The sequence below is a fragment of the Callospermophilus lateralis genome, chromosome 1 (assembly GCF_048772815.1).
Source record: "Callospermophilus lateralis isolate mCalLat2 chromosome 1, mCalLat2.hap1, whole genome shotgun sequence".
In the NCBI taxonomy this organism is placed as follows: domain Eukaryota; kingdom Metazoa; phylum Chordata; class Mammalia; order Rodentia; family Sciuridae; genus Callospermophilus; species Callospermophilus lateralis.
Window position 1 is genome coordinate 58,592,350 of NC_135305.1, and position 25,035 is coordinate 58,617,384.

At 33.1% G+C, this 25,035-nt stretch overlaps 1 protein-coding gene across 2 annotated transcripts in view; it reads left to right on the top strand.

Annotated features, from left to right (window-relative positions):
- Positions 1-25,035, top strand: part of Phtf2 (putative homeodomain transcription factor 2) — a 135,612-nt gene that overhangs the window by 77,605 nt on the left and 32,972 nt on the right. The window contains exons 4-8 of one of the 2 annotated variants that reach the window (XM_076835020.2): positions 3,417-3,486; positions 4,035-4,193; positions 7,371-7,533; positions 8,739-8,903; positions 17,541-17,727. In XM_076835020.2, the coding sequence (XP_076691135.1) occupies positions 3,417-3,486; positions 4,035-4,193; positions 7,371-7,533; positions 8,739-8,903; positions 17,541-17,727 (744 nt within the window). The remainder of the gene's footprint in view (positions 1-3,416; positions 3,487-4,034; positions 4,194-7,370; positions 7,534-8,738; positions 8,904-17,540; positions 17,728-25,035) is intronic. The other variant, XM_076835028.2, reaches the window with a different exon arrangement.

Genomic DNA, 25,035 nt, shown 5'->3' on the forward strand with positions numbered 1-25,035 from the left:
AAATTATTAATTTTCAATTTATCAATGTAAGTTTTTACTTTTTAAAAACCCTTTAAATATTCTGATAGACTCCCTTGAAAAGGAAGTTTTACTGAAACTGGCCATTATGGTGTGGCTCTATAATAAAGCTCAAAATAAATGTTTTAATAGAATGCAAAATAGGAAATGAACCATGTATATACAAGGTCAAGTACAATGAGCATGTTGAAAACCAGCATAATTGTGTAAATCAAGACCATTTACTGTTTTTCTGGTTAGTTATTAAAAGACTTTTGATAAAAATTTTAGGTTTACAACAATAAACTATGTCTCAGATTAATCAGAAAACACTGGCAATAATGGTTATTCTGAAGTTAGAGAAAGACTTATGATAGAAGTAAATGTAAACATATTACTGTTTTTTTTAATTCTTGGCACAATAAAGGTAAAATACCATAATAATAAACTTTATACCAAATCAAAACAGTGCTTTATTAATGAAATTTTGTTTGAATGTATGTATTAGAATTGTCTTTCCAGTTTGCAAAATCTTGGAAATGATTTATAATCTGTTAGCTACCCTGTAGTTACATTAAAATGAAAGTAAAGTACAGAAGCAATGGATTCTCATTATTCATGGTAGTTATATTCTTGAAAGTCACCACAAACACTGAATTGGTGGTGAATACTGAACCATTGCTCCTAAGGGAAATAGGTTTCTCTAAGCCTTAGGTCATAACACTTTTGTCAACTGATCAGTATATAACTATGTTTTATGTATGTTTCTGTGTTAAGATCCCTTATTTAATATACATTGTTGATTTTTATTGACAATAAACTTATGACCAGTAATGCTATAAGTCAGGTTTAAAATGGAGGTTATGCTGGCATGGTGGTACATGCTCATAATCCTGACAATTTGGGAGGTTGAGGCAGGAGGGTCACAAGTTCAAAGCTAGCCTCAGCAACTTAGTGAGGCCCTATGCAATTTAATGGGACCCTGTCTCAAAATGAAAAATAAAAAGGGATGGGAATATGGCTCAGTGATTAAGCACCCCTTGGTTAAATCCTGGCACTGTAAATGAAAGAACAAATAAATAAATAAATAAATAAATAAATAAATAAATGGAGCTTATCTGACATACATTTTCTCTGGAACGCACATCACAGCTTTCTTGCACTTAGGAACACTAGACAGCACTGCACTGTGTATGGGGTCATTTTAAAAAACCGCCAATGAAAAGCACAAAAATGTGAAGAACAAAAAACTAAAATATACTGGAAAGAGAACTTGTTTACAGTAATGAAAACTCAAACAAAAAGGCAGAGTGTTGCCTTGTATGGCCTCAGCTGAGAATGTGCATGTTGGGAGCCTCAAAAATTTTTTCCACTCTGCAAATAAGGGCAAAAGAACTAAGCATATGGATTTAGGGATACCAGTAACAATAAGTGTATTTGCAAATACAGAATCTGAGAATGTAAGGATCAACTATCTCTATCTTCAAACCTGACCTCCCCCTCCCTTTTGTTTTGTATCTTTGGGTAGTTTGCAACTTCAGCTGTATGGAGCATATGAAAAAGTTCAAAGGTTAATTACATCTTGAAGTCAGGGTACATTATTGGTTTAGACTTATAAGTTCTGACCTTAAATACTGCCTCTGGTTTTATTTTTTATTTATTTTTCATTATTTTTTTTATTGGTTGTTCAAAACCCTACAAAGCTCTTAACATATCATATTTCATACATTAGCATACATTAGCTTCAAGTGAGTTATGAACTCCCTTTTTTACCCCAAGTACAGATTGCAGAATCACATGGGTTACACATCCACATTTTTACATAATGCCATACTAGTAACTGTTGTATTCTGCTACCTTTCCTATCCTCTACTATCCCCCCTCCCCTCCCCTCCCATCTTCTCTCTCTACCCCATCTACTGTAATTCATTTCTCACCTTGTTTATTTTCCCATTCCACTCACAACCTCTTATATGTAATTTAGTATAACAATGAGGGTCTCCCTCCATTTCCATGCAATTCCCCTTTTCTCTCCCTTTCCCTCCCACCTCATGTCTCTGTTTAATGTTAATCTTTTCTTCCTGCTATTCCTCCCTGCTCTATTCTTAGTTGCTCTCATTATATCAAAGAAGACATTTGGTATTTGTTTTTTAGGGATTGGCTAGCTTCACTAAGCATAATCTGCTCTAGTGCTATCCATTTCCCTGCAAATTCCACGATTTTGTCATTTTTTTAGTGCTTCGTAATACTCCATGGTATATAGATGCCACATTTTTTTAATCCATTCATCCATTGAAGGGCATCTGGATTGGTTCCACAGTCTAACTATTGTGAATTGTGCTGCTATGAACATCGATGTGGCAGTATCCCTGTAATACGCTCTTTTAAGGTCTTCAGGGAATAGTCCGAGAAGAGCAATAGCTGGATCAAATGGTGGTTCCATTCCCAACTTTCCCAAGAATCTCCATACTGCTTTCCAAATTGGCCGCACCAATTTGCAGTCCCACCAGCAATGTACAAGAGAACCTTTTTCCCCACATCCTTGCCAGCACTTGTTGTTGTTTGACTTCATAAACAGTTCTTAAATCTGATTTTAACTTTATTGTTCATTGTTACTTGGATTAGGACCAAAGAAAATATTTACTGCAAAGTTGGTTGTTTAATTGAATGTCTTCTGAGGAATTTAACCTAAGCTTACAATTCTTAACATATTAGGTCTTAAGTAATAACATAATTCATTTTTTCCCACTAATTTTGACTACCCCCACCCCACCCCTGCACTCTCTACACTGAAAGCAGAAATTTAATTTTAGCCAGTGGTCAATAATTTCAAGTTTAAATTAATTCAATTCACAAAAACTGCCTCTTCTTCCATTGGCATGTGGACATAGTGCAACCCTAAGATGTACATAATCCTCTCTGGGGCTCAGCTGATACCCCCATAACATGCTAGCATTTGCTGAGAAGTTTACATCTCTGTCTAGTTCTTAGCTCTATGATTTACTGCTTCCTGCGGCAACACCTCAACATCACATCTTGAGGGCCTTCAGGGCTACTGCTCACCCCATCCTGAACCCTCTCCTGATGACAGTCTGGGGCCAGTGTAGTCTCTTGAACCATCTAGACTGTACACCCAAATTTGCTTGGTGTAGTCATAGTCTTTGTATTAAAATTTTACTATTAGTAATGAACTGTCTTTGCATGTTACACAAATCCCTAAACATATCCTTTTAGAAAAACAAATTTATTACAGTACTATAATTATATTCCACTTGTAACAAATGCAAAATATATCTTTTTGTTTGGTGTATTAAAGATTTTATATTAAGTTGAAATCCCTAGAATTTAATTCTTTTATGCTGTTCTAGACTAAAATAATAACATGTACAAATTTCAGTACTACTATTTATATATTGCAGGGATTAAGAAATAAACCAAAGAAAACAGCACATGTGAAACCAGACCTCATAGATGTTGATCTTGTAAGAGGTGAGTCTTCAATGAATAAATGCTTTATATAAGGAGACATTGACTTTGAAGAAGTAATTTTAAAATAGGTTAGATATGTACACTTTTAGAAGTAAAAGCAGTTTGAGCTGACATAAGAACAGGAATAGCATAAAAAAGAGAGAATGGAAGATAAATACCTTTGAGTAGCTTTTCCTCCCACTAAATATCACTGAAATAAATATAAAAGATAGCAGTTCATGTTTGCTTAGCAAAGCATAGCACTTTGTTATAAAAATTAAAGTGGCATTTTGTAATTCCTAACTGAAATTGACATTTGAATACTATATTATATTTATAAAATATGTGGGAAAAATTCTATTATTTCAACTAATAATCTTTTTCAGAGTATTTGAGTTATCATATTAAGATACCATGATGAATATTTTTTAAAGTGACTACTCCCTAAATTGGATGTTTCTTACTTGTAGTTCAGAATAAAATTACACATGTGTGGTTTTTCAAACAGTGACATTTTTTTCTGTAGGGAAATAAATGTAGTCTGTCATTGTATTTTACCTTTTTTTCAGGGTCTGCATTTGCTAAGGCAAAGCCTGAAAGTCCTTGGACTTCTCTGACCAGAAAGGGAATTGTTCGAGTTGTATTTTTTCCCTTTTTCTTTCGCTGGTGGTTACAAGTAACATCAAAGGTCATCTTTTTCTGGCTTCTTGTCCTTTATCTTCTTCAAGGTATAATTAAGTGATGGAAATGCAATTTGCTTTTAGCTTTCAGGGATGTTATATTTTTAGATTTACTAAGGCTTTGTTCTAAACATATACTAACTACTACCTAGAATGAAGTAAGTATGAATATATCAATAAGAGAAAGCTAGTTTAGTATTAAAAATGTTTGAGAAAATAAGGCAGTATTTTCCAGTATGATTATACAAAAATTTAAATCTGTGTATGGCTAAAGAATTTTCTTTTTCTTTCTTTTATACTGGGGGTTGAACCCAGGGACACTTTACAACTTTAAAGTCTATTATTATTATTATTATTATCATCATTATTATTATTTTATTCTACTTAGTTGTACATCACAGCAGAATGCATTTTAATTTGTACACAGATGGATTGCAACATTTCCCTTCTTTGGTTGTATACAGTGTAGAGATGCACTATCCGTGCAATCATATGTGTACCTAGGGTAATGATGTTCATGTCATTCTACCAAAAACTTTTTTGGTGCTTCGCATTAGAACTCACAGCCTTGTGCATGTGAAGCAAGCACTCTCCAACCGAGCTATATCCCAATCCCCAACCTTTTTTATTTTTTATTTTGAGGCAGATTCTTGCTAAGTCACTCAAACTGGTCTTGCAGTCCTCCTGCCTCAGCTCTGGAGTTGCTGTGATTATAGAGGTACACCATTGCATCTAGCTATGAGAGGATTTTCTAAAGTTAAAAAAAAAAAAATCGTTAAAATGCATCTGCCACCATATGTACACACACACACACACACACACACACACACAAGTCTTTTTTTTTTTTTTTTAAATAACAACCTTTGCAAGTTCATTTTTCCTGCCTAAAGCATGGTTCATTTTTCTGAACCTTTTACTATGGTGATCTGAACTAGCCTCATTCTGTATTGAAATTTTATATACTGTGCACTGAGTACTTTGTCAGATTGTTACTTAATTCTCACAATAGCCCAATGAAATATATTTCTAGCTTATAGATATGGGACCTGAAAGATCTGCAGATTCAAAGCCACACAATCACCAGGTGTAATAGTGTACAAGTACAAATCTAAGTCTTCTGACTCAGAGCCAGACACTAACAACTTACACTGTCTCCCAACACAGCAGCATTCTAGTGCACAATCATAGTATCATTATACAACATGACATATATAGTATTACAGACTATTTGGAGACTAACAAGAAACAACTCACATTTCATCCCATTAACAAAGCAATTATTTTAATTTGGTTGATGATATAAAATAATATAAAATTTGGTTGATAAATAAAATAAGAAAAGCTTGTCTCTTTAATGTTACCTTAAAAAAATTATTTCAGTCCTGAATGATTATTTCTATATGTTGATCAATGGACTCTATGTAAGATTCTTGATACATTGTAAGTAAATTAAAATAAAAATTAGACTTAAAAGTTGTTTCTTCTAACCCAAGGGTGCGTGCGTGCGTGTGTGCGTGCGTAGACTATGAGGATTTTGTGATTGTTACTAGAATTTTTGTTTTGTTTTGCATTGTGAGGGAATGAACCTATCCCTCCCACATTCTAGGCAAGTACTCTACCACTAAGATAAACACCAGCCCTGTTTTTTCTGATTAAAGATATTTGTTCATGGCAGAAAATTTGGAAATATAGAAAAAGCTAAAGAAAAAAAAAACTATTCATAATCTTGCCTTTCAGTTTACCTTATAACATTTTTATATTGTTGAGAGTACTTTACAAAAACAGTTTTATATGTGTGTGTGTGTGTGTATAAATTTTTTTTTTTGTCTAATGTCAAAGTGTCAGTCTATGTGTATGATTTTAAATTACTAGAAAGCATCTCATTGTACATCAGTATTTGGCATTTAAACTGTTTGCTCTCTTTTGTTATTATAATTAATGCTGAAGTAAATATTTATGAAGCTTTTCTTATTTTCTTATTGTAGATTCTTAGAGTGTATGAAATTCTAATTGTTTTTAAAATGGTGATATTTTTGTTAATGCTTTCCATGACAGTTCTTTTAAATTTTTCTGATCAAACATTTTCTGGGTTTTGTTACCTGATATTTTGTTAAACTTAATGTTGACTTATATACATCATCATATTTACCCATGAATACGATAGGCATTTCATTGTAATATGTACATTACAATGATCACACTTAACAAAATGAACAAAAATGTCCTAATATTAAAATTTTCTGCTTGTTCAGAATTAGATACTCATAGACACTGGTTTCAGGCATGGCTGGATATGAAGGCTCAGATGATGTCTTTACTTTTTTTCTGTTGACTCTGCTTTCCTTGCTGGTTATATTCTTAGGTTGGCCCTTTCTAGGTGATGGCTAAAGTGGCCACTGACAATTTCACATTTCCGTAATCCTTAGTATTTGTGATCTAGGAGAATAGCCTTTTTAAAGCATCTATATTAATACCTGAAGAAGATTCTGATCACCCCTGCTTAGGCCACAAGCCTTTAAAAATTATTTATTTATTTTTATTATTATTACTCCTATGCCCAGAGTTATTAATTTGTGGTAAGCCTAGGTTTTTTGCCCATGCCTGAGGTGGGAGAAATAAGACTATTTCAGTGACAGATAAAGGAGGGAGACCCCCAAAAGGTAGAGTTTATATTCAGAAAGTCTAAGGGATACAGGGCAGGCAAAAACAAGATTTCTCCTTCATGTGGTAATTGTTACATTTATGTTTATTGTTTGCTCTGGAAAATATGCCCAAGTAAATTTATGCTATTAATTTTGTATACATAGACCTTTATTTACATGCTTTTTATAGCCATATTACACACTTATTATCATTAGACTTTCTTATTTATAAAATAAAGAAATAATTGTACTAAAAGTTAGTGTGATTCTTTTTATTTTCTGTCATTTATCTAACCTGGAATGCCCATAAATTTGTATGCATCTAATTTTCTTTGTGGTGTTGAGGTGTGTACTTCAGAGATGATATTGAGTGTTATCTTAGTCTAATAGTGTATTACTAAATACCATGATTAGGCTATGGCAAACAAAAAAATAGTCTAAAGAGCTGTGTAGAGTAACATTTTAAATTTATTTAAATGTGGAAAAAGAATCTGGCAAGAAGTAATGTAAGAGCAGTTTAAAAAGTTTTGAAGAAGTGACTGTCAGATCTATAATTAAATGTATTTTCTCTCCCTTTTTGTAGTTGCTGCAATAGTATTATTCTGTTCCGCTTCTAGCCCACATAGTATACCTCTGACAGAAGTGATTGGGCCAATATGGCTGATGCTGCTCTTGGGAACTGTGCATTGCCAGATTGTTTCAACAAGAACACCTAAACCTATAAGTACAGGCGGTAAAAGAAGAAGGTACTGTCTATTGAAAAGTGATCTTTTTGGGGGGTAAATTTCTGTAATTTGAATCCAGGATTATTCTTAACTATTCTCATTACCTTCATAGAATAAAATGTTGTCTTATAAAAGTGTTCTTTCAAATAAAGTACTGAGTTCTCAGATCAATTAACAAGCAATTTATTTTCTTTATTCAAGGTTATTTTGAAACCACATGCCTGTGTTTTTCTTAATTGTTGTTTTCTTAAAATTCATTTCCAGTCATCTAAGAACAATATTGGGAATGTGTTAGCTGGAATTGATAAAAATTCCTACTAATTAGAAAATTTTGTATTTCTAAGATGGCTTGGAAGAAATAACAGCCCCCTCCCCAAAAAAAAAAAAGAAAGAAAAAGAAATTTCAGCTAGGCTCTATTCTCTAAATGATGTTTAAAGCTGTATGATATTGCCCTTAATTAAGTATACATAGAAGCCCAGTGTGGTGTCACATGCCTGTAATCCCAGCAATTTGGGAATCTGAGGCTAGAGAATCACAACTTCAAGACCAAAGTCAGCAACTTAGTTAAACCCTGTCTCAAAATAAGAAATATAAAAGGGTCAGGGATGTAGCTTGCTGGTAAATTACTCCTGGGTTCTTTACCCTGGGTTCAATACCAAGTGCTGGGGACGGGCTGGGGGGCGGGGGGATTAAACATAGCAAGTCTCACAAAGCACAATGAAATTCTGTTTTAATGGTCTTTTGGAGAATCTTCTTTTGAATATTGTTGAATTGTTGATTAGAGGTTGTGACGTTTTCAGTTTTTGGGTATCGAGATTTAAGCTCATCTCATTTTTTAAAGATAATGCCTATGTCAGATAAATAGCTTTGTTGATTAGTTAGATTATAATTCTCTCCAATCTAAATTTTCTTCTTTCTTTACCTGCAGATAAGTGACATTCAAATAGGGAAGAAGTAACTTTTGTAAATACCTGTCCAATGTGATCCTTACAACCTTTTGCCACTGACCTGTCAGGATGAGCAAGGAAAAATACCTTACTATTTATAGAAATTGGTCTTGAATATGCACTATGATATTTGAATTACATCTTATTTAGTAAATTTGAATTTTATTATTTATCAAATTTTCTATGTTTATGTTTTCTAAAATTTTGAATGTACTATTGAGAAAGTGGTTATTAAAATTTTAAAGCTACCTTCTGCTCTTTAATTTCTTCTGATGAAGGAAATTAAGAAAAGCAGCCCATTTGGAAGTACATAGGGAAGGAGATGGTTCTAGTACCACAGATAACACACAGGAAGGAGCAGTTCAGAGCCACGGTACAAGCACCACTTACAGTGTTGGCGCTGTCTTCAGAGATCTCTGGCATGCTGCTTTCTTTTTATCAGGGTTTGTATTTATTCAAGGCTTTCTATGGCATAGAGCTGCACTATCCCTTTTCTGGTACTTCAGTCTCAGATAATGAATATTAATGACTTTAAATATGACAGCCTCATAATGGCTTCTGTTTTGATAAATTATAATACTATAGTAATGGGAAAATGAAGATCATGAAGTTTGCTTTGGGTTATGTATAAATATATCTATCTGAGAATGAATATATTCTAGCAAAGTATATTTATTTAGGAGTTTTTGATTTTGGCTTCTTTTGTATTTCTCAAGTAGTATTATACTTCTGTTAACTAATTTGTTTTTATCACCATTAAAATGGTTTTAATAAGTTGTAAGAGTTGTGTCAAATAAAATGTGTACTATAGTATAAAATCCTACTTTTGTACACTGGGCTTTTAGTATAGTTTGCACCATCAGTGAGGTACAAATAGGAAAATAAATTATAGCAAACTTCAAAAACATATAAAACTTAACTCAATCTTATATATTATTATATAATATACATTATATAATTTACCATTATATAATTATATTATTATTTGAATAATCTACATAGTGTAAATATGTACATGTTATAAAAAAGTTAGAAAGCTATTATTGAAATAATGAGTGTGATTGATGAAAGGTGCTAATTTAGTAAGAAAAGGGATAATGCAAATAACTATTTTCTGTCATTTGTTACTATTTCACTAATAATATTGTTTCATCAATTTGTAATTGTGCTCTTATGATAAAGTTTATCATGCATTATAAAACTAAGCAATTATATCCTGGATAAGTTTTTACTGTTTGTAATTTTCAGGAAAGTTTTCCAAAATTTAATAATTTACAGTTACATGGCATTGATTAAGTTGAAACCCTGTGTTGCAATTACCTATTCTTCCTCCAGTGATGATGTTTTAGTGTTTTAACTTGGCTTAGATTCTGTCTCTCTCTCTCTCTCTTCTTCGTTTTTTTATAATCGATCTCTTTTCTAACATTAGGATGAAAGTGTTTAGTCATTGCAAAGTCAGATTTTTAAACATTTCTCAAGACCTTCAGATAAGCAGTTATAAATAACACAGTGGATGTGTTTTGCTTTCAGAAAGTCATTTAGTTTTTTGGTTTCTACAATGGATAATATATTACGTGGGTATTTAGAATCCTCTAAAACTAGTAGGTTGGTGCCTTTGAAAATTTACCATGTTTCTCTACTCAAATGAGATCCAGACTTCAGTTTTTCTCTTGTTGGGCTATACCCTGACCATGACCATGACTACCAGTCGTAAATGGATTTATTCCCTTTTATCATGTCAACTGTACATCTAAATATTTTAAAAGTGAACTGCTTTTACCCATCTCATTGGGGCTTGTTTGTCAGCATATGAATAAGGCTATGTTAAGTATTAGGTACAAAAAGATCTTAAGAGAAATGTTATTTTTTAAGTCCTAAGCTAAATTATTTTAATCAAGGTCTAAGCATAGTTCCAGATAACAATGATGGTTATATGTAGGCTCTTATGTTGTCTGGTATCTGAGATTTTACATGTTATGCCTCTCTACTGTCTCCTTTTCCCCTTTGTTTCCTAACCTTGTGAAAGTGAGAGCAGGACTAGAAATTTCATATCATATTCTAGGACAAGAGTTACCTGCTACTGTTAAACTTCCCCATACTGTCTTTTTTATACTGAAAGGATTCTCTTCAGTCTTGTATCTATTTATATACTTCATAGTATTTTTCAGAATACCAGAAAATATTTCTAACATTTGTTTTTTCATGGTGGAAAAGAACACTGAGTGTCTGATTGCCCAACTAGTGTTTTATGGAAACACACTAGTTTTCATAAATTTGAGATTTGTGAGTTAGCAAGACCTTTGAAAGTTGTGTTAACTTTTTAAGTTTTCAACATGAAAACATGAAGTTTTATGGTTTATTTATGATGTAGATTGTATATTTATTTACATTTTTTTCAGAAAAGAATAAAATCTTTTATTTTTTCACAAATGAGTTAAGGTGATTATACCTCATGTATTTCAAAATGTCATTCTCTCCCATCATCTTTTGACGGAGCTTCTCTTCCTTGAATGTCAAGCATAATACTCTAAGGAAAATTCTACAAAGGTCCTATCATCCAAAAATTAAAGTGGTAGGCTAGTTATAAAACTTTAAGTCTTGACAGTGACAATTGCACACTGTTTCTCAGCAAATGTTTTCTATTCAAAACCTAATTCACAAATTATTTCTGGCTTTTTATTTTCTTATTGATAAAAAATGATCATTTTTCATGAGCCAGGTATTATGTTACATGCTAGGAATACAAAATTAAAGCTGATGGACTAAAATATAATGTTGTAAATGTAAACAGAACATCCTAGGAGCAAAAAGGTACAACTGTCTCTGCCAAGGAAAATCAGCACACCTTCATATTTTAGGTGAGTCTGGAAAGTGAATTTAATCAAAGAGTTGGATAATGTAATGTTCTTACAAGAAGGGAGGTTCCTGGAAATTTGGTAAGATCATTCATTCATTCATTCTGAATGGAAATGTAAGCTAAATCCAAGAGGTCAGGAAGGTGAGCAGTGAAGGTGGAAGAGAGTAGCAACATTATGATGGTCGACTGACCTGATGAATGACTAGATTTGGGTGACTGAGCCTTCATCTAAGCCCTTCTCCCTCAGGATGGATCTGTGGTTCTAGGAAAAGTTCCTAGTTTCCCCTATAAGCTTCTTTAACATTTAGGATAGAATTAAATCTGAGATCTTTTCCTTTAAGAATCATAGAATTAAAAATATATGTATAAGAGTTGGAAAGAATACGGAAAATGACAAAGTTCAGTTGTTTCTTTATATCTCCAGAATGTTAGATATTTTCAAAATGGCAAATGTAAATCTATAATCAATTTTCAATATTTTAAAAAGCCTACCAGAGATTGCACATTTTCTGGTGGTATTGAATGCCCAGTTTTCTTGATTTGTGTCAGAATTATGGGAGGTCCCTCAGAAGACTGAGCTGTCTTCTGATGAAGTATAAACTATTTTCTCATTATTTTTATGCTAAGCGTTTTTTTTTTTTTCAAAATTCGGGAGGGAGGTTATGGGTTAAACAATAAAAATTAGTAAAATTTGCAGCCATGTTCGCAATTTCTAAAACACTTTTCACTTACTTCATAATTTGTTCTGCATAACAATGTAGAAACACTTAAAACAGCAGAACCAAGAGTTCTTGAACCAAATGTCTTTTTAATTACCCTGAGGTTTTGCATTCTTTCTGTATGTGCCAGCCTTTATGCCAAAATCCTTCCATTTAGAAGCACTTGTCGTCCCTTAACTTTTGGGTCACACTGCCTGCTTTTCAGGTGACAGTGATGGCTTCCTTTTTTTTCATTCAGGAAAAGCTTGCTAGCACATGTGCATGACACACTGAGTTCGCACCACCTTTTACCTGGAGTGGATACCTGAGTAACTCCTGAGAGTTTGCCCTCAGGACAAGGAGAGCCATCACCTTTTGGGCTCTGTGGTGCCCCCCTTGCTCACGCCCCACCACTACTGCTACCATTTATTGTACTCTATTCCCTTTCACACTTTGCCTTCCAGAACATAACTAACAAAAACAGCCATTGACAAGGGATTCTTTCTTTGCTAGGCCCCTGCAGTTGCCAGAGAAGAACTGCATCTATCATGGAATAAGTAAAACCAGTATAGAGCTATATCTCCTGTTCTCAAGATACTAATGTCACTTCCCAGATTCCTGTGACTCGATGTTTGGGTTTCTGGTCTAAGAAAATACTGTTAACTCTGGTTTTATTAAATTATTGTATTTATATGCATTAAATGTAAATATCAGAAGGTTACATTTGTGTGTGTATGTATAATACTAAAAAGTATCATTTCTTTCTATAGTGCAATACTTTAATCAATACCAGTTTCTTTCTACTTTGCTTTCAGTTTTTGGTGAGGAATGGTAATTTATATGTATATGTTTATTTTAAAATCAAAAGACTGTCTTGCTTTAGTTTATTTTTTTATGTTTTAAAGTTGACTTAAATAGAAGTAGATTCTCTTTAAAAATACGCTGTAAGTAGAGTTTTGGAAAAAAAAATATTTTTTTTCTCTTCCCTAGTATTTTTGCTCCTTCAAACAAGGGGACAAGAGGATTATTTAAACATCTGAGCCTTGGTAACCTGTATTCCTTTTGAAATATTAGTATTATTCTCTGACACTTTTTAACTTTCATTTATTAATGGAACTATGAGTCAGTAGTCAGTGTTAAAATTAAACCTAGCTTGGAGCAGCTACAGTTTTTTATTCTTTACCTGCAATAATTGGAGTTTACCTCTTCTACCATTTCTCTTTTCTTTCAGCATTTCTTCTATGTTCAAATCCATAGAATGCTCTAATCAGGGGACAAATTATTTTGTACTTTTTTAAAAAATACAGTTTTATTTTGAAAGAGGTTCAAACTTAGAGAAGCATTGCAAGAACAACACAAAGAATTCCCCTGTGTCTTTCATCCAAATAACTGGTTAAAATTCTGCTGATTTTCTTTATTAATGTTTATTATAACAAAAGACTGTAATCTGAAGTTATATATCTTACTTAGTGGTCATGTGCCTCTACTCTCCTGCAGTCTAAAACAGATCCTCAGCCTTTCCTTGAGTTTTATGCTCTATATTTTTTGAAGACATTAGAGCAGCCACTTTGTAGACTATCCCTTAGTTTGGGTTTTATGCAGGTAATATGCTGAATCTGGCTCCAAGTTGACTTTTGAGAACTGAATGGACATATCTCTTCCCAATTCTTTGATCAGCAATATCAGTTGATACCTGAAATTGACCGTGGTGGAATATTTATACCATAGAAATGATGAAGTACACAGGCTAGGGCTTTTTACCCCTGACGAGCTGGTTTTAAACATTTAAAAACATATTCTTCATTATTAAACCCAAGTTACACATTTTTTATAGTAATATCACAGAAATGATTCTGGTTTGACTCATTGCATTCTATCAGGTGGCAAACAATGTGGATTGTTCTATTAGTAATATTTGCATTAATCACTTGATTAGGATACCTATCAGATTTCTCCAAATACAAATTGATTTTATTTTTCCTTTTATAATAAAAAAATCCTATGATGCCTTAAAGCTATGAAAGTAACCCATTAGATTAAATTATATTAGATTGACCTAAGTTTTTTAAGTAGAATCCCCTTGAGCAGGTTCTTTTTCTTTTTGACATGTTCTTATCATTCTTTGAGCATTCTCTAGCACAGCACATCATTTCAGGTTCAATTTGTACTTCTCTGTTGCAGCCCTGGAGTCAGCCATTTCTTCAAGAAGAACCATGTATGAAAACCAAAATCTGAGTGCAAGATGTGCTCACTGCTATTGAGATGTTGCTATACCCAGGCCTTTTCAGTGAGCAGAGCTAACAAAGTGTGTGTGTGTGTGTGTGTGTGTGTGTGTGTGTGTGTTTATTCCTTTACATTTTTATTCGGTATAGTTCCAAACACATCTATCTATCTAATCTTAAACTGTGCATTTGTAATGATAGCTTCACTTTACATATACAGTGTCGCTTTCAATTTAATTTACAATCCCAAAGGGTTTATTCTTTTTTTCTATATATCTGTTAATGGAAAATCTGATTGCCATCATTCTCAGTATGGTTACTTATTCAATGAATCTTCCATATGTAGCCTATCTGACCTTGCCAGGCTGCATCTTGTACCCTTCATTCACATTGTTCTCATACTGGCTAGCTGTCATTGACTGTCACTGGGCTGCCCCTGCTGTTTCACTCTAGTGATATTCTTTGAAGTGCCAGATTGCCTTTGTATTTTGAGCTGCTTTGTAAGCTGAGGGTTGTGTTTACATTTTGTATTTTCTTTTGCCATTGCTGTTTATTTTGTAATTTATCTGCACTTGGTTCTTAAGAAGCATCATATAGCTACCATAGCTTTGTAACTTAATTTTTTTGTGTACTGTGAGGAGAAGGAAATCAAAAGATAGAAGGGAGCAGAAGTAAGGAAGGGAGGTAGTGAGTGAAAAGTATTGTATGGAATGAGTGTTGCTGTTATGTTCCCCTCTGCTTTGACAGTGCCTAACCTGTCCTGATAGAGAAAGAATATATTCTTTTAAGAAAACTCTTTGATTCAAAGATCTTTCCACAAAGCTTTTTTCTTTTTTGTCCTGTATTTTTTCACTTCTATATGTTTTCCTGAGTTTTCAGTCACTATTTCTACTTATGACTACTGGCTTCCAGGCCCGTTTCCAACTGCCTACTGACCTTTTTCAGGATGTTCCATCTTTCTTCTCAAATAAATATCTCTTCTTACACATTCTATATGATTAATAGTTCTACCAACATTTTCAGTCATTCTTTTATCTTATTTATTCTCCTTTCTTCCCCCCTTCCTAGCCTAAGCACATTTCCATGAACTTTATTACCTTTCAGCACACTCCTTTTTTTTTATTAGTTGCTCAAGACAATACAATGATCTTGACATATCATACATTTGAGTCAAATGGGGTATGAAATGAGAATTCAGCACACTTCTTTATCTTTGAGTTTCTGATGAGTAATTTAACCTTTTTTTCATTTCACATTTGTGTGTTATATATTATTCAAGGAAGAGGTGAACAATTAATCATTGGTATTTCCATTACTTTCTTCCCCAGAGAAGGCCATATTTGTTCTGTAACTTTTATTCTGTATTTTCACCCATTATTTGTCTCTAATATCATCCATTTTCTTCTGTTTTTCTACTACTCGTACATGGTCTTTATTCTATGACTCATTGTTCCCTTAATTTCTTCAGTCCTCCGAGGATCATATGGAAAGGAAAGGGTAAGGAGATGGGGCTGCTGAGTATTGTAACTCTGAAACTGTGTTCTGAATGACTAAAAAGCATTAAGCTCTGTAGAGAACCTACATCTCTGTCTCCTTTAGGAGTTCCGGAGGAGAAGGGCCTTAGAAGGAGAGGGGCCTGTTTGCATAAGACAGAAACTGTCTGTGTTTTGATGAATGTGTAAGAATAAATCTTGACAGACAGTTTTCCAAAAAGTGAACAGTTGGAGGTAGTATGGAGAATGTACTTAACCTCATGGTCTGAAGGTGTATATTTTAATGCTAGCTTTGCCTCTGGGTGACTGACCTTAAATAAGTCACTCTGACCTCTTTGTTCTACTGATTGCTTATTTGCAAAATGAGCAGTTATAATAGGTGAAAATTATAAGGCCTTCCTCGGTTCTAAAATATGGATTCCAATATAACTAACTAGTATGCATTTTTTTAAAAGCCTAATTTTTAAAATCTATGTGAAGACAAACTACTGGTTTTATTTTTCCTTTCTTGAAAACCAATAATTTTTGGAAAATTCAAGGGGATTTATTTAAATATAATTGCTTTTAAATAATGTTTTATGATAGACTTAATCTGCAACGAGCACATTTTAATTTTGTATGGGACTCACATATTTCTACTAACCATTTACTAACTTTGACAGCCATTCTTTCACCCACAATAATCTCTGAAAAGAACTAGTCATGCATTTGCCTGTTAATAAAAAATGACTTGTTTATTATTTCCCATGTTATATTTTACATTTAGAAAAAAAATATTTCTGTAAATTAATATCCCCCATTCTAGCTTTTTAAGTATTTATTAGCTACATGGGTACTAATATTTTTTTCCAGAGAGTATTTCAGTGAGTGAAAGAGATTACTTATTCATTTTCTTTGTTACTCATTTTTACTTCTTTCATTATTTAGGATCTTATTGAAAGTTTTCTTCTTTTTCATATATTTTTGTGTTACAAAATGTCTTGTTTCCAATGTATATTTAGTTTATCAGAGATATTCATATATGTATACTAAAGTAAGTATTTAGCTAAACTAAAATATTAAAACTAAGTGAAGCCAGGTGCAAGGCAGGAAGATTGCAAGTTTGAGCAACTTAGTGAGATCTTTAGCAACTTAGTAAGACCATATCTCAAAATAAAAAATAAAAAGGACTGGGAATGTAGCTCAGTGGTAAAGTATCCTGGGTTTAATCCCCAGAAGCAAAAAGGAAAAAACTAAGTTAAACCACTAATTGCAACTTTATGTGGTAATTACTCAGTTTTTGAAATAAAAAGTGTCAAAATATTATTGTTTATAATTTTATAATAGTATTATAAAAATATATAATAAATGGGCAAAATTTTGATCTTATGCCTAGAGACCAGGTGATTTTGACTAAGAATTGTTTGATAAATTAGGCCACATAAATTGCTTAGAATTGCTATTTGTAAGACCTCAAAATCAATAAATAGTTGAACTAGGATTTTAATATACTTGTTTATTTTATCTGACATTATGTTTCTAAGTTATTTCTTACAAAAATAAAGGTAGCCATTGAAATTTCTGAGAAACAACTACTCAATGTAGTTATCAACATCATATATCTATGATAGGTTACTCTCTCAGTAACATTTAAAATAATCTTAAGTTCAGGCTGAAGTTGTAGCTCATTGGTGGAGCAAGTGGAGGCACTGGGTTTGACCCTAGCACCACATAAGAACAAATAAAGGCATTGAGTCCATATACAACTCAAAAAAAATTTAAAAAATAAGCTAAATTCATATAACATTCTTCTACATATTTTTATTTTTAGATCAAAGAAAGCAAAGAATTCAATTGATAAATCAACTGAGACTGACAATGGCTATGTTTCTCTTGATGGAAAAAAGACTGTTAAAAGCAGTGAAGATGGAATGCAAAACCATGAACCTCAGTGTGAAACTATTAAACCAGAAGAGACAGCCTGGATCACAGGAACTGTGAGGAATGTTCCCAGCAAAGTAAGTGTAATTTTTAAAATACCCTTGTGTGATTTTATATTAGCCAAAATGAAATGATTTAGATACGGTAGTTGCCTTTGAACTAAACGTTTTCTCCAGAATTTATATTATGAGGCTATATAAATAGTACTGATGAAGCTAAAATTAGATAAGTACTATGATTAAAATTAATTGCCAATATAACTTATACCTTCTGAACTGATTTTTGATGGCTTGAATTTTTCCAAAATGTTAAAGCACTTTATAGTTGGTGTCTGCTAAACCTTACTTTCTCTTTCTTTATTTCCATATATGTATAAGAATTTGCATTAAGCTGAATATCTAAATTATTCTGAAAGCTGAACTACAACACTTTCTTTCATATTTTCTATAAAAATATCTTGTTTATCCTACATTTATTACTTTTGATGGCATATCTGTTTTGTATTTAATCGGAAAAAAATACCTTTTCATTTAAAATTGGCACATAATGATTATACATATTTATGGGGTGTAGGGTGATTTTTAGTACATGTATACAATTTGTAATCATCACATCAGGGTCATTGTCACGTATATCACCTCAAACATTTACCATTTCTTTTTGTTGGGAACATTCAAAGTGCTTTCTACTCTCTGTTTTGAAATATTCAATTCACTTTTGTCAACCATAATTATTCTACTGTGCTGTAGAAAATAAGAAGTTATTCCTCCTATCCAATTGTATCCCTGTGCCCCTCAACCATCCTCTCTCCATCCCCACTTTTCCCTCTTTCCCTATTACCAGGCTCTGGTAACCACTGTTTTCTACTTCTACTTCTCTACTTCTACAAGATAAACTTTTTTAGTTAAATAAGAGTGTGTGATATTTATCTTTTCTGTGCTTGATTTACTTCATTTAACATAATGTCCTCCAGTTCCATTCATGTTGCAGCAAATGAAAGAATTTTTCTTATGGCAGAATAATATTTTATTGTGTATATATTTTCTTTCATCTGTTAACACCTCAGTTGATTCTATGTCTTGGCTGTTGTGAATAGTGTTGCAGTAAATATATGAGTGCAGTTATTTGCTTACCATACTCACTTTATTTCATCAATAGTATGATTGCTGGATCATAAAGCAGTTCTATTTTTTTAAGAAACTTCAATAAGGTTCTCTGTAATAGATGTCTTAATTTATATTCCCACCAATAGTGTATGAGAGTTCTCCTTTTTTCATATCCATATCAGCATTTGTAATGTTTTATATTTAGGGATTTTAAGTGGGGTGTGGTAGAATCTCATTGTAGTTTAAAAAAATATATATATATATATTAGTTGTGGACACTATACCTCTCTTTTATTTGTTTATTTTTATATGGTGCTGAGGATCAAACCCAGTGCTTCATACATGCTAGGCAAGTGCTCTACCACTGAGCTGCAATACCAGCCCTCATTGTGGTTTTGATTTGTATTTCTATGACATTTAGTGATGTTGAACATTTTTTTATATATTTATTGGCCCTTTGTATATTTTCTTCTGAAAGTTTATGTCCTTTGCCCACTTCTTAATTGTATTATTTGGTTTTTTTGCTGTTGAGTTTTTTTGGTTGTTATTTCTTATATATTCTGTATATTAGACCCTTGTTGCATGAATAGTTTACAGATATTTTCTCCCATTATGTAAGTTGTATCTTAAACTCTGTTAATTATTTCCTTTGATGTGCAGAGATAATTTAGTTTGATGTAATCCTCTTTGTCAACTTTTTTTTTTTTTTTGCCTTTGCTTTTGGGGTTATATCCAAAAATCTCTTCCTAGACAAATATCCTAAAGCATCACCCCTGGTTTTCCAGAATTTTCTAACAGTAATTTCATGGTTTGGGGTCTGACATTTAAGTCTTTCTTCCATTTTGGTTCATGATGAGAAATAGGGGTCTAATTTAATTCTTCTGCATATGGATATCCAGTTTTCTCACCATCATTTACTGAAGAGACTTTCCTTTCTTCAGTATATTCAGTATCTTTGTCAAAAATCAGGGGCTGGGGATGTGGCTCTAGCGGTAGCGCGCTCGCCTGGCATGCGTGCGGCCTGGGTTCTATCCTCAGCACCACATACCAACAAAGATGTTGTGTCCGCCAAATACTAAAAAATAAATATTAAAAAAATTAAAAAAAATCAGTTGTGTATAAATATTTGGATTTATTTCTATGTTCTTTATTATGTTCCTTTCGTCTATTTGTCTGTGTTTTAGGCCAGTACCATAATGGTTTTGGTTACTATAGCTTTGTAGTGTGTTTTGAAGCCAGGAATTATGATATCTCTAGTCTTGTTCCTTTTGCTCTGGATGGCTTTGACTCTTCAGGGTCTTTTGTGATTCCATACAAATTTAAGTAGTGTTTTTTTCTAGTTTTGTGCAGAATGTGATTGCTATAGGGAATTGTCTTCAATCTGTAGATCACTTTGGTGATAAACATGGTATGCCTTCTGTTTTTAATTTCTTTCATCAATGATTTGTAATTTTCATTTAAATATAATTTGCTTTATTGGTTTAATTTCTTGGGCTTTTACTTTTTATTTTTTGTAATTGTTGTGAGTGGGATTACTTCTTGATTTCTTTCTCAGTAATTAAGCTATTGGTATATTAAAATACTTCTGAATTTTGTATGTTTTTTTTTTAAAGAGAGTGAGAGAGGGGAGAGAGAGAGAGAGAGAGAGAGAATTTTTTAATATTTATTTTTTAGTTATTGGCGGACACAGCATCTTTGTTTGTACGTGGTGCTGAGAATCAAACCCGGGTCGCATGCATGCCAGGCGAGCATGCTACCACTTGAGCGACATCCCCAGCCCTATGTTGTTTTTTTTTTTTTTTAATATTCTGTTACCTTACTGAATGTATCAGTTCTAGCAGTTTTTTTTTTTTAGTGGAATCTTAAGGTATTTTTCTATATAAAATTATGTTGTTTGCAATTGGAATAATTTGACTTCCTCCTTTTTCATATGGATGCCTTTTATTTCTTTCTCTTGCCTTATTGCTCTGATTAAGTACTTTCAGTATTATATTGAATAAGATTTTCAGTGCTGCATTGAATAAGAATGGTAAATATAAATATTCTTGTCTTGTTGTTCTGATCTTAGAGGAAACAATTTCAGCTTTTCCCATTCACTGGGGTGTTGGCTGTGAGAGTGTGTATAAATCTCCTGTATTGTGTTGAAGTATGTTCCTGCTGTGCCTAATATTTTGAGGGTTTTTATTATGAAGTTATGTGGAATTCTACCAAATGCTTGTTCTGCACTATTGATGATCATCTGTTTTTGTCCTTCAGTGTTGATATACTGTATTACATTTATTGATTTACAATTGTTAATCCATGCTTGCATCCTTAGGAGAAGACCCACTTGATCATATTGTATAACATTTAGAAGTACTCTAGGATTTGATTTGTTAATAATTTATTGAGGACTTCTACATCTGTGTTCATTATGGAGATTAGTCTGTGGTTTTCTTATTGTGTTCTTCTCTGGTTTTGGTATCAGTGCATGAGAAGACAAAAGTGCATCCCCATACCACTGGCAAATATTTTACTTCTTTGTTTACCTTTGAAGGAGCATGATGAACAGAATGCAACAAAAGATTATAAACAAATTTTAGAACTGAAGAAACAGGGTGCAATGATTATGTGGTGGCTACAATTTTGTGGTTAAATAAGTTCTTCATAGAGTCTTTCTTATCTCACTACCCAAGACAACAAGCTTTCCTAGATACTAACTAGTGTTTACCCCAACTATTATTGTAATAGAATCTAGAATCTATCTTCCTTTTAGATCTAATAGTTATTTGCTTTATATAATTAGGTACTCCAGTGTTGGGCATATATGTATTTACGATTGTTATTTTCTTTTTGTTGAGCTGATCCCTTTATCATTATATGGTGAATTTATTTTTCTCTTTTTATACTTTTTGACAGTTTGTTTTATCTGATAACAGTATAGTTATTCCTGTTCATTTTGGGTGTTCATTTGCATGGTATGTCTTTTTCTATCTTTCTCTTTCCATCATTGTGTCTTCACTGGTAATGGTGAAGTGAGTTTCATATAGAAGCATATCTTTATATCTTTTTGGTTATTTTAAAAAAATCCATTCAGCCAGACTTTTTTTTTTAATTGAGAAATTTAATCCACTTATATTCACAGTTAATATTGACAAGTAAAGACATACTGGGGCTGGGGATGTGGCTCAAGCGGTAGCGCGCTCGCCTGGCATGCGTGCGGCCCGGGTTCGATCCTCAGCACCACATACAAACAGAGATGTTGTGTCTGCTGAAAACTAAAAAATAAATATTAAAAATATTCTCTCTCTCTCTTCCCCCCTCTCTCTCTCACTCTCTCTTTAAAAAAAAAAAAGACATACTGTAATTTTATTTTTTTCTGGTGGTTTTTTTGTTCCTTTTTTGTATTCATTCTTTGTGGTTTAGTAGGTTTTTTTGTGTGTGTGTGTGTGTGTGTGTGTGTGTGTGTGTTGATCATTTGATTTTCTTTCTCTTTTTTTTCTCTGTTCTACTAGTGAATTTTGTACTTTCAGGTGTTTTTATTATGATGATAGATAGTTATCATCCTTTAACTTCTGTGTAGAACTCCCTTAAGCATTTCCTGTAGAACTAGTTCCTTAGTTTTTGTTTGTCTTGGAAGATTTTCTTTCTCATTCATTTCTGAAGAATAGCTTTTTTAGATACAGTATTCATGAATAGCAGGTTTTTTTCCTTTCAGAACTTGAAATATGTCATACCATTCTCTTCTGGCTTCTTCTGAGAAGTCTGATGTTAGTGGAGTGAAGATTCTATTATGGGAACTGAGCCTTTCTCTGTGATTTTTAAAAATTCTCTTATACTTTTAATAGCTTAACTAAAATATGCTTTGAAGTGGATTTTTTTTTTTGGTTCAGTCCATTAGGGGTCCTTTGAGCTTCTTGAACTTGCATATCTGTATATTTTCCAACATTTGGAAAGTTTTCAGCATTTATTTCATTGAACTGGTTTTTCTATACCTTTTCTCACCTCTTTCTGAATCTCTTATAAAGTGAAAATTGGCATACTCCCCATCAGTCTTGTAGGCTTTTTTCATTCTTCATAATTTTTCTCTTTTGCTTCTCTCTCTCATTTTAAAAGACCTATCTTCAAACTCAGAAATTCTTTTTTTGGCTTGCTTTATTCTGCTTTGAAGTTCTCAACTGAATTTTTATTTCCTTTATTGAGTTACTTATCTAAGATTGTTGTGTTTTTGATTTTTATCTCTGATGCATTTTTTTCTTATGAATTGTCTTCCTTATTTCATTGAATTGACTATGTTCACTTGTATCAATTGGGTTTCCTTAAAACATTTTAATTCTTTTACAGTTAATTAATTTCCTTTTCTGGTCTCAGGTGTGTTGCTACAGTTATTGTGGGTTTTTTGTAGGCATCAAGCTCCCTTATTACTTTTATGTCCCTACATGGATCTTTGTTCATCTGATAGATTGTCTATACCACTTTTATAGGGCAGCTTTCATAATAGATTTCTTCTGATGATATATCCTAGAGTGTCGGTTAAGTAGGCTGTTTTCACATCCAAGTATAGTGTAGTTTCTGTATAACTTCTTCAGCTATAATCAATGTCAGTAGTGTCTGTAGGTGACTGGGTAGAGTACCTCTAAGTGTCCAGAGAGGGTGCCCTTCAGTGTTTGAGGGCTGTACATGTATGATTTTGCAGAGCCTGTAGGAGCCAACCTATTCATAGTATACTGCCTTGCTGCTTTTGGTGTTGCTTGGTGTGCAAGCAAGGCTGCCTGTCTGCTTCCAGGGTGCTGAAGGTAGGTTAATAAGATCACCCAGCTGCTTGCTAGGGCAGCTGGAGTATGGTCAGGGCTTCCCAGATGCTTTGTGGAGATGTGGGAAGGTGAGAAAGGTCTTAAGATGGAACTGTTCAGCAGGAACCTGGGTGTGGGAGGACACAACATGGGCTAGGCTCTGTCTTTCTCTGGAGCAAGCAGTAGTATGGTAATCCCTAAAACAGGCTCAGAATCTGTGAGGACTGCAGGCTTCTCCAGCAGCAAATGCTTGGGTGTTTGTGATATGCCTGGGGACTGCTGGGGTTTTTATTCTTTCCCTGTCAAGTAAAGCCCCTCTTGGTTAAGGGTTGATCTTAAGAGACAGGAGGATGAGTGCCCTGTACTTAGTTTCTTTTTTTATCTCTGTGCTCTCGGTGTCTCTGCCACATTCCTCTGCATTCTGCCTCAAACACTCCAGTGAAATAGCTGTTGTTTTTGTCTTTGTTTTGGAGGGAAGCTTGTGGCCTCTAGTTAGCCATCTTGCCCAAGGGACTCTATTAGTAATAATGCTCTGAAAACAAAATCTTATTGAGAACATATTTATTTGTTGAAGGTAATAATTGTTTGTTTACTTTTCCAAAATAAAACTTAAACTCTGGGTTTATTGTTACAGAGCCTAATATAATGACTTCTGATTCATTTTTTTGCTTAAGTTTTCTGGTTAAAATTCTTCTAGTCAAAAAAAACACAACAGTATAGTCAAATTAAAAGATGTTACCTTTGTTACATTTAGGAATGTGAACATTAGCATTTTCGGGGGAAGTAGATAAAGAGGATTCTCTAATTTGGGGTGAAGTGTGTGTTACTGTTTGAGTGTACATTTACTTTCTAGTATTAGTCAGTAGCTATGTAACAGCATGGGCCTATAATTTAATCTAGTCACTTACTATGATTTTAGACTTTTTTCAAGCATTTAGCTGTAATGTGAGCTTCATATCACTGTCATCACTCAATCAATATATTTTCATTCACAGTTTTCAAACACATACTCGTGTATTTGTCACCTACTATCATTAAGAGGAGCACGAAGATAAGAACTTATGCCTCTGAAATCAACCTTCCTTCCTTCTTTTCTTCCACCCTTCCATCCTTCTCTTTTCTTTCTTGTGCTGGGTATTTTATCAAGGGTCTGGTGCCTTCTTAGCAAGCACCTTCCACTGAGCTACATCTTGGTCCTAGAGTTTTTCAATTTCAGAATTTCTAAAATCTGAATGTCTCTTAAAAATCGATTGATACATAATGTGTATCTGATATGTATACCACCATATACCTCTTGCTGCACTGTGGACCATGATTAAGTCAGTAGCATATCTTACAACTGTTGGTCTTTTTTTGGTTTAGAAAAAGTTCTTCTCAGGTCTCTCAATTTCTTCTATTCTGTTCTGCTTCTGTCCTATTTTATATTTCTTAATTTTGTAGACTGTTTCAGATCATTTTATGAATAAAATATTATGGAACAATATTTGACAAATTACTGTTGAATTAC